We start from the raw sequence: 9314 nt of genomic DNA, 5'->3' as shown, positions 1-9314 counted from the left end.
GCAGAATGGACACTGATTACCACACCCAATCAGTTTGGTGAAAAGCTCGTTCTGAGGATTCACGTGAAGTTTTTTTAGTTTCATTTGGATGTTAGTGTGTTTAAACTTCTCTCCAAGAGTGTTTGCCATGTCCTTCACACACTGTGTGAGCCAGTGAGCAAACTGTTCCTGGTCTGCGTATGAAAGCACCAGAGCATCCTGGGAAATGACCATTTATCACCAATGTCCTGACAGACTTTTTAATGAATGTCTCAAGTCACCACTCTGTTTTGTTTTAGCTTTGTGATAGCATTATTATGCTTCTGACACTTGACTGGAGATGTTGATCCTCAAACTTAAAGGCCGTAGACGGATTTGAGAAGCGTTCCACTATTTGGTCAAGTGTCCATTTCTTCACATACTTCTCATATGAGCAAATATAGCTCTGATAGTTTTCAAAGTCATCCTTTGAGAGCAAATCCAGTAAAACTGAATACTGGAAGAACATGCGTGTGCTGAACTGCTGGCTGGTCTGCATTTCACCAATGATGTCAGGACCCAGGGAACGGTGGACAAAGTCTACGACTGCAGGCTCCAAGCAGCGGTTGGTGAATTCTTCTGCCTTCTTCTGGCACTGGTCTCGGTCATGGAACACATCTTTAAAATCAGCACAAAACTTTTCTTTGTTTTGATTCAGACATCTGTATGGATCATTCATTTGTAGGAACTCTTCATGCATTCTCTGAAACTCTCTGGCTGCAAATCCACAGATGTGCTGTTTAAGAGCAACCTCAATCTCTATCTTAACATCCTGATTGTTCTCCACAGCATCCCTGAGCACAATACTTCAGATTGATGAGAAGAGCATTACGATGAACCTGCTAAGCGTAACTCAGATCTTCCATGGTATTTCTGAAGAAACTGATGAGGTCAATGTGACAGCTAGGAATGTGAAATGGCATCAGTATGTGAGTCCAACTATGAAGATCCGTCAGTGAATACAGAGTTAGATCTTGATAATTTGGTCAACGTCTATATTCAGGTGACATACTAAACCCCCTTGACATGATCACTGCTCTCTTTCTGTGTTCTGATGGTTTGTAATGCAGGAAATGGCCCTGAAAATGTCCTCCAGTGTCAGTTTTCTGTGCCCTATGCTTCCAATGTGACACAAAGCAGTGGCACACTCATGCTTTGGTCCATGAGAGACATGTTAAAAAGTACAGACCTCAGTCCCTTTTACAATCAAGGGTTCTGAACAAAGGATGTTCTCTCGAACTTCACATGATATCTTTTGTGGACTGGGCGAGTGCCCTTGTCCAAGTCAGAGATCATCAATAAGCTCTGAGAATTCCAGCAGTACCACTAGACCTTGTGTCACCATGATATGGAGTGTGGCGACAGCCCAAGGAAAATACCAATGGCCTGGCGAAATTACTTGGTACCTTCATGTGGGAACAAAAAACATGGATGTTTTCAGTGAGCCAGTTGCTGTAACCAATCTTCGTGGAGACATTGCTTTGTTTGAAACAATTTTCTTTTTGTGTGTCAGAATCTGCAGCAGTTTTGTGTGTTCTTTGACAAGTGGGACTCTAAATGCGAGCTGCTTACCAACCAACACCACAAGGCACAGATCTTCTTGGTGGGTAACCATCAAAGCAAGCATTTCAATTTGAATGCTCTAAAGAAGGTAGCAACCAAGTTGGCTTAACTAACAGCAACATCCTTTTGAAGGCTAAGCCATGAATGATGCAGACTGTCAAAACCCTGCGAAAAACAGTCAGCAATGTTGTTAGAACACAAAGATGAGAGGGAAGAATGAGCAGATGGCTAACATTGCCCATGAACGGGAATTGGGTTGATGAGGACCTTCAGAGTGCAGGCGCAAAGAAAAATGCAGATGCCATCACTGCAGAAATTCAAATATCCTTCAATACACAGAAGCCAGTTACCCTCACAAGGGCAATATGGAAAGAAATGACTGTTTAGAGAGGAAGAATTCGGCTCGAAAAGGTGGATCTGAGAACATAGAAAATACAAAAGTGGATCTTCAGGTACAGAAAACAAAACTTAGGGAAAAACAGAACTCTTATGACGTGTCAAAGCAAGACATGTTTCTCAACGCATATCGAGCCCAGGATAGAAAGGTGTTACTTCTGAAATGGATGCGAATGAACCTTGATAACGTGTCCCGAGAAAAACTCTCTGGTCTCCGGGAGCAGTACAAAGAAAAATGCAAAGATTCTGAGAACAAAGAGGAAATCAAAGACATTGACAAACAACTGTCCAACAGCTCACTGGGGGAGAACACTTCTTCCGTGAAATGGGTCAGATCTATGAAGCTTCACTTTCCCTTCCAGAAACAGACCAATCACGTAAACAATTACAGCATCTGCCCAAACTTTGGCAGAGTTGTTACTTGATGGATTTCCTCTAGAGCTTGTAGATGGAGTGCATCCAAACATACCTCTCCGATGGGTGAGTGACGTTCTCTCTAAGCTGAATGACTTTGGTGTCTCCTAAGAACAAGATACTGGGTAGTCACAGTCCTTGGAGTTCAGAGACAGGAAAGTCCACTCTCCTCCCACCATGTTTGGAGTGCAGTGTTGCAGTCAGCAGTGGACGATGCACTCGAGGGCCTTATGTTGCTCATCAGAATCATGAAAATGTTAGAAAAGTGCTTAACTGTGAATTTATGGTGATCATGACAGGAGGGCTTGAAGTACACAGAGCTTGCACAACTGGACAATAGCCATGAGCACGACAATGAGCTTGCAACACTTGTTGTGGGGCTGAGTAATATCACCATCATCAATATTGCAATGGAGAATTCAACAGAAATGAAGGACATCTTACAAATAGTTGTGCATGCTTTCCTCAGGATGAAAGAGGTTGGCAAACGGCCCAAATGTCAGTTTGTTCACCAGAATGTGTCAGATGTTTCAGCCCATGAGAAGAACTTACGAGACAGGAAACTGCTCTTGCAACAGTTAAATGAGATGACCCAGGCAGCAGCCAAAATGGAAAAGAAAGAGGAGAACAAGAGCTTCACCGATGTGATGGAGTACAGTCCAGACACTGGGAACTGGTACATTCCTGGAATCTGGAATGGAAACCCGCCAATGGCACCAGTCAATGCAGGCTACAGTGAAGCTGTATATGAGCTCAAGAAGAACATAATCCAAATTTTGGGAAGTTGTGATTCATCTGCTAATGATATCTTGGAGTTTACAGAGTGGATGAAAAGCCTGTGGAATGCAGTAAAGCATGAAAACTTCTCTTCAGCTTCAGAAACAGCCTGGGGGTGTGCATACATGAGACTGTGCACAGAATTCAACAAATGGGAATGGAATTCAGAAAAGAAATGTACATCGTGGTGACAAAATCCGAAACAGAATTTCTAACTCGGTACAGTTGCTGTGAAATCTGAGGTATCTGACATGAAAGTTCTTCTCAAACACTTGAAAGTGAAGCTTGCACAATGTTGTCTAAATGGGAGACAAAATCCTTGAAAATTTGATCAGTCTTCAAGCAACAGAGGGCCATGTCTATTTAGTTGGAACAATTCAGAGAGGACTTTGCAAACAGTGCAAAAAGCCTTCGGCAAGAAATGGAGCGCTCTGTACTTAATCAGCTCACAGCAGCAGCTGACATCAGACAGGGAATGGCAGAACTTGATAGAATCAAGGAGAACCACACAAAAGAATTAGAGGGGAGAGTAAGTGGACTGATTGAACACTGTCGGCAGAAAAAAGTCCAGATGACTGACAAAGAGCTCGACAAAGAATTTGATAAGATGTGGAAACAAATGGTAAATGAACTATCATTTTCCAAACAAAAGGCCATGGATGTCATCACAAGTGTGTCCCACCACCTGAGAGAAAATCTCTCACGTAAGGGGAGTCATGTGTGTCAGTTATTGAGTCAAAAAAGCCTGAGAGATTGTGGACAGGAGCCTTTCACATACACAGCAGAAGGATTTTACAATAAGGTTAAACACACAGTCAGCAAGTTTTTCAACATTGAAGATCACGTAATGGCGATGCAAAAAACAGCTGATCATATCTCAATGGACTGCGCAGAGTTTGTGAATGAAAAATTGGAAAAAAAGAACAATTACCATGAGACTTACATCCAGGAGATCCTATACATAATTGATGAGAGGCTGGAGAACAATCAGGATGTTAAGATAGAGATTGAGGTTGCTCTTAAACAGCACATCTGTGGATTTGCAGCAGAGAGTTTCCGAGAATGCATGAAGAGTTCCTACAAATGAATGATCCATACAGATGTCTGAATCAAAACAAAGAAAGTTTTTGTGTGATTTTAAAGATGTTCCATGAACCGAGCCCAGTGCCAGAAGAAGGCAGAAGAATTCACCAACCGCTGCTTGGAGCCTGCAGTCGTAGACTTGTCCACCGTTCTGGGTCCGACATCATTGGTGAAATGCAGACCAGCAGCAGTTCAGCACACCATGTTCTTCAGTATTCAGTTTTACGGATTTGCTCTCAAAGGATGACTTTGAAAACTATCAGAGCTATATTGCTCCTATGAGAAGTATGTGAAGAATGGACATTGACCAATAGGGAACGCTTTCAAATCCGTCTACGGCTTAAGTTTGAGGTCAACATCTCCAGTCAAGTGTCAGAAGCATAATAATGCTATCAACAAAGCTAAAAACAAAACAGAGTGGTGACTTGAAGACATTCATTAAAAATGTCTGTCAGGAATTGGTGATAAAATGGTCATTTCCCAGGATGCTCTTGGTGCTTTCATGATCCTGAACAACGCAGACCAGGAACAGTTTGCTCACTGGCTCACACAGTGTGTGAAGGACATGGCAAACACTCTTGGAGAGAAGTTTAAACACACTAACATCCAAATGAAACTAAAAAAACTTCACGTGAATCCTCAGAACGAGCTTTTCACCAAACTGATTGGGTGTGGTAATCAGTGTCCATTCTGCAAAGCGCCTTGTGAGGCAGGAGGAAGATTCCACACTGAGCACTGGACTTCACTACATCGGCCAGAGGGTCTGGGTAGATTCAGGTGGCGTGAGACACAAAAACTTGTAATTGACGTATGCTCTTCCTCGGTGCTCAGTGACAAGAATTTTCGCTGCAATGCTACAAATGGTGAATGGCACCCTTACAAGCGTTACACCGATTTTTTCCCAGACTGGGAGAATGCTCCAGATGCAAGTCTTCAGGCGTCGGACTACTGGAAATATGTACTGAAAAAATTCAACAAGAGGTTTGCTGAAGCATATGATGCAAAGCCGGCTGATATCCTTTCATTGTGGCACATATCACTCGAGCAAGCAAAAGCAAGCATCAAAGAGTCATTTAACATCAAGTAAGAGACTACATGCTTTGTGATTACAGAGATGCACATATCTTCTGAAAAGGCTTAAGATATGTCAGTACACAGGGATTTTACCACTAAGGCTTAAAGAGGAAACAGAAGGAAATCACTGCATTTAGTGCTCTCTTTACTGAGATCACATTTAAGAAATAATTGATAACAATCTGCTTAACTCGTTTATGTTGATGAGGTAACCGTAAATACTCTTGAGCTTGAGTCAATGTACATGAGCTGCATTTAGTATGTTCTGAATGCACAGCCATGTTTTAGTTTGATTAAAACAGAATTGAATTTATGTTTTGAGGGACAGATGAATGCCATTATGTTTTACTGAAAAGATGCACACAGGTAATCAAATGTGATCTTTTATTTGGGTTGTCTGGCGAACATTGATTTTTTTTTTTTTTTTTTTAAACCCATCAGTCTTTAAGGGTATTGTCAACATAGGACGAAATTATTTTTTTTGTGTAATTTTCTGATTAGTCTGGTATTGTTTACTCGAAAGTTAGAATTCATTCTTTTTTGTTTCGTGAGTATCTGATGCAAAATAAATTTATTTTCAATGTATCAAAGATCAGTCTAAATGCCAGCATGTAGGTTTTACATGTTTTGTCTGCCTTCTCTTCTTTCTAATTGAGTGTAATATGCAATTTTGTTTCAAAATTTCAAAATGTCTTGTTTCAATTAGTATCTGGTTCCAAATATTTCAATTTTCCTGTATTCTTTCTCTTTCATTCTGAATTTAGAATTAGTTTGTATTTGGTTCTGCAATGTATCAAATGCCACATATATATTTGGTATTGATTAAAAGTAATTCAGTTGTTCAATAATATAAGTGTGATTTTTTGTTTTACTATTTGGAAAAAGAAATCCAAGATAAATGTTATATATTGTTATTGTCCACGTTGTGTAACCTTATTTATTCTGTTAATGGTAAAGAGACAAAGTGACAGACCGGTTATTGTCTTTAATGTTTATCTAAGTGGTGGGTTTCTTAAACAATGAGAATAAAACAAGACTAAAGGTGTGTTCAGACAGGAGGGAGCGCTGCACTAAAATTCAGTTTTCAGTTTTGTCTGAGCACACAGTAAGAGTGTAATGCTAGCAGGTCAGTAATGCTTTGAGCTAAATGCTAATGTCAGCATGCTAACATGCTGATGTAGAGAAAGTAATTTTAATGTTCACCATCACGTTAGCGTCCGAAGGCATCATTAGCACTGAAAACATATACAGCTAAGGCAAGATGGCAATCATTTTGAAAGTTGTAGTCATAATCAATGTATAGACACAGATTTATGAACTGATGAGGCGCCAGATAAAGATTATAGAAAAAGCCAAAGTTATTCTAATTCAACGGATGAGGACATGATTTCATGGCAGTTGTTGAGACTTGAACAAAACCAACATGTGCCACTATGGTGGCGCTAGAGGAAAGTCAGGACATCGACCACAGTCATTAGTCGAAGTTAAATATTTCATTGGATGAGAGAAAACGTTACATGAAATTACTGTCAGTAAAATTCAACAAGGAAAAAGTTGCACCACTGTGTGATCACTATATTGTACGGAGGCATTTAGGTATCACATCTTTAATTTCTTCACAGTGATATAAATCATTTAAAACAACCAGAACAAAGTAACAATGTAACATTAAATTTATACCAAATAACTTTGCATTGCAGGTTTGTATTCATAGGAAACGAGAAACCTTGATATGTATTAAACATTTTACCTAAAACAACGTACTTATTAGTACAAATATAAAAACATGTAATAATGCCACTAGGTTTTTGAAATGATAGATGTCATAAAGGTGTGTATTTCAGCCACCCATCTTAGTGTCCTGGGTCAGCGTTGTGGGGAATATTCCACTGAACTAGGTCATTAAAGTTATCATGTAATAAAAAGGTGTTAATGCTCTTATTTTAGATTTTATCTATGATTTTTTTTTTTATATATTAAAATGTACTGTTCTTTTTTGGGTCTTGTATTTGAAAACTTTACCACTCTCGGCTGTAAAACACTATGAATCAAAAATTTACATTTTTGCGTAATAGAGAGAAAGCATGTTTAGATGAAATTGTGATCTGGTTTTGATTAATCAACATTTAGCTTAGAGTGTGTGCTGAACATAGCTGTGAAAATAACGTTATTGCCTCAAATGCTTTAGGGGTGGCTACATGTGGACCTGTCAATCAAGAAAGAGGCACAACGGTTGGAAATCAGCAGCTTTCCTTTCTGCTTTTAGCTTAGCCATTGATATGTATTATATTAAAACTGACTTGGCTGCGGTCTCTCCCAGCTCCACTTCTTTCAAATGGCAACACCGTATCGCCAAACTCGAGGCTTCAAAAACATCGGTTCACAACCAAGGGGGATGTAACAGATGTCCAAGGCACATATTTAGTTGGATTCTGATTATGCCAGTCTGTACTGAGTTAAATTAAACCAAAACACTTGAAATAGCCCATAGTTTCATTTACAGCCAATATATCGGTATATAGCCAACTTACCTCCTTTTGATTTTGGGTAGTTAATCTGCGCAATGTGTAAATAAAATGATATATGTATAAAAAAAATTCTTGTTTTAAAAAGTCAACCTTCCCGAGCTTAGAAACAGCCCAGTTCCGCTCGTAATGAAGCATCTCCAGCTGATCAAGAGCGTTTATTCGTTTAAGAGGAGAATCTTTCTAACACACAAACGTTCATTTATCAGAAAAAATTACAGGAAATATAAAAGTATGAAAAGTAGGATAAAAACTTTAATCTAATGGGTAAAACAATATTACCTTTACATGTAGTAGAGTAGAAGTATAAAGTTGCATAAAAGGGTAAGTGGAGTACAATGTATTTAGTTAAATTTGCTATCGTTACCAGTATTGTAATCCCTCGAAAAAAATGTAGGCACATTGTATTATTTCAACAGTAAGGAGTTAGTTGAGGTAAAGGCGCAGAAAGAGATAGGGGATGAGTCTCAGGCTGGAAATGCCCACACACACCCACAGTCAAAATCCTCTAACTATTTTATTATAGCTATGGCAATAGAATAATACTGTCGATGTTAATAGGTTTACATACCATGTTAATTCATATTTTGTTAACATGTAATATTGCATGATGTCATTTTGTGGCATATATGTACTTATTGATCACAATCAGTAAAAACTGAGCAATCAAGGTACTGTAAGACCCACAGTAGATGGAGGGGGGGGGGAGAAGCGGCAGGAGAGACTTGATCAGCAGAGAAATATCAGTACAGTACATATGATTAATAGAGTTAACACTTCATCTAAGACTGAAGTCGTTACAGCAGTACACAGGATAACTAAAGTGGCATTTTGACCACAAATGCAGCTCAAACCAGAATCAGCTACAGTCCCAGCTTAAGAGAAAGTTGAACAAAGAGAGACAGCAAGCTGAAAAATCTTTTACCTGCATGATGAAGCTATACAGGGAAACCAGGTTTTAAGTGAAGATCTGAGTTATTCTAGGCCAACTAAACTTTTTTTCACCAGGATGGTACATAAACTATACCGTAAGAACTGTGTATCGAATTACATGAACTTCTTATAAACGGTTCAATGTTGAGGTGATGAAAGGGTATGTATGTGAGGAATATCTGAATAGATGCAGAGCTGTTCAGCCAGTCAGCTAGGCACAAATTAAATTACACTATTCCACAATTCAGCACAATTTGGTATCTTAAACTAGTTATAGTGGGCTCAATATACGCACATCACTGGCTCTGGTTGTCTCTCGGTAAAAGCACCTTTATGAACGTAGCCACATGAAAGTGTTTTATTTACTTAATATTTCATCTATTGTTTTGTGATGAAAATCCGCTCGTAGACAGGTGGGCTTTGGGTGGTCATATTAGTATTATGATATTATTATTATAATTTTTGAAAGTTAATGATACAGCCGCCATTAAGTAAAGATTTGCGGACATATTAAAATACCAGATACACACC

At 39.1% G+C, this 9314-nt stretch overlaps 2 protein-coding genes across 2 annotated transcripts in view; one reads left to right on the top strand and one right to left on the bottom strand.

Moving 5' to 3' along the window:
- The window catches only part of LOC116669450 (up-regulator of cell proliferation-like), a gene marked incomplete at its 3' end in the record, with an annotated part of 108003 nt that overhangs the window by 20887 nt on the left and 77802 nt on the right, over window positions 1-9314 (bottom strand). The window lies entirely within an intron of this gene.
- On the top strand, window positions 4634-5381 carry LOC116669391 (interferon-induced very large GTPase 1). Its single transcript, XM_032499222.1, has one exon. The coding sequence runs from the start codon at window positions 4721-4723 to the stop codon at window positions 5336-5338; it is 618 nt and encodes a 205-aa protein (XP_032355113.1). The 5' UTR covers window positions 4634-4720; the 3' UTR covers window positions 5339-5381.

This window comes from Etheostoma spectabile, chromosome 19 (genome assembly GCF_008692095.1).
Source record: "Etheostoma spectabile isolate EspeVRDwgs_2016 chromosome 19, UIUC_Espe_1.0, whole genome shotgun sequence".
NCBI classification, from domain to species: domain Eukaryota; kingdom Metazoa; phylum Chordata; class Actinopteri; order Perciformes; family Percidae; genus Etheostoma; species Etheostoma spectabile.
This window is presented reverse-complemented; position numbering and strand designations above follow the sequence as displayed.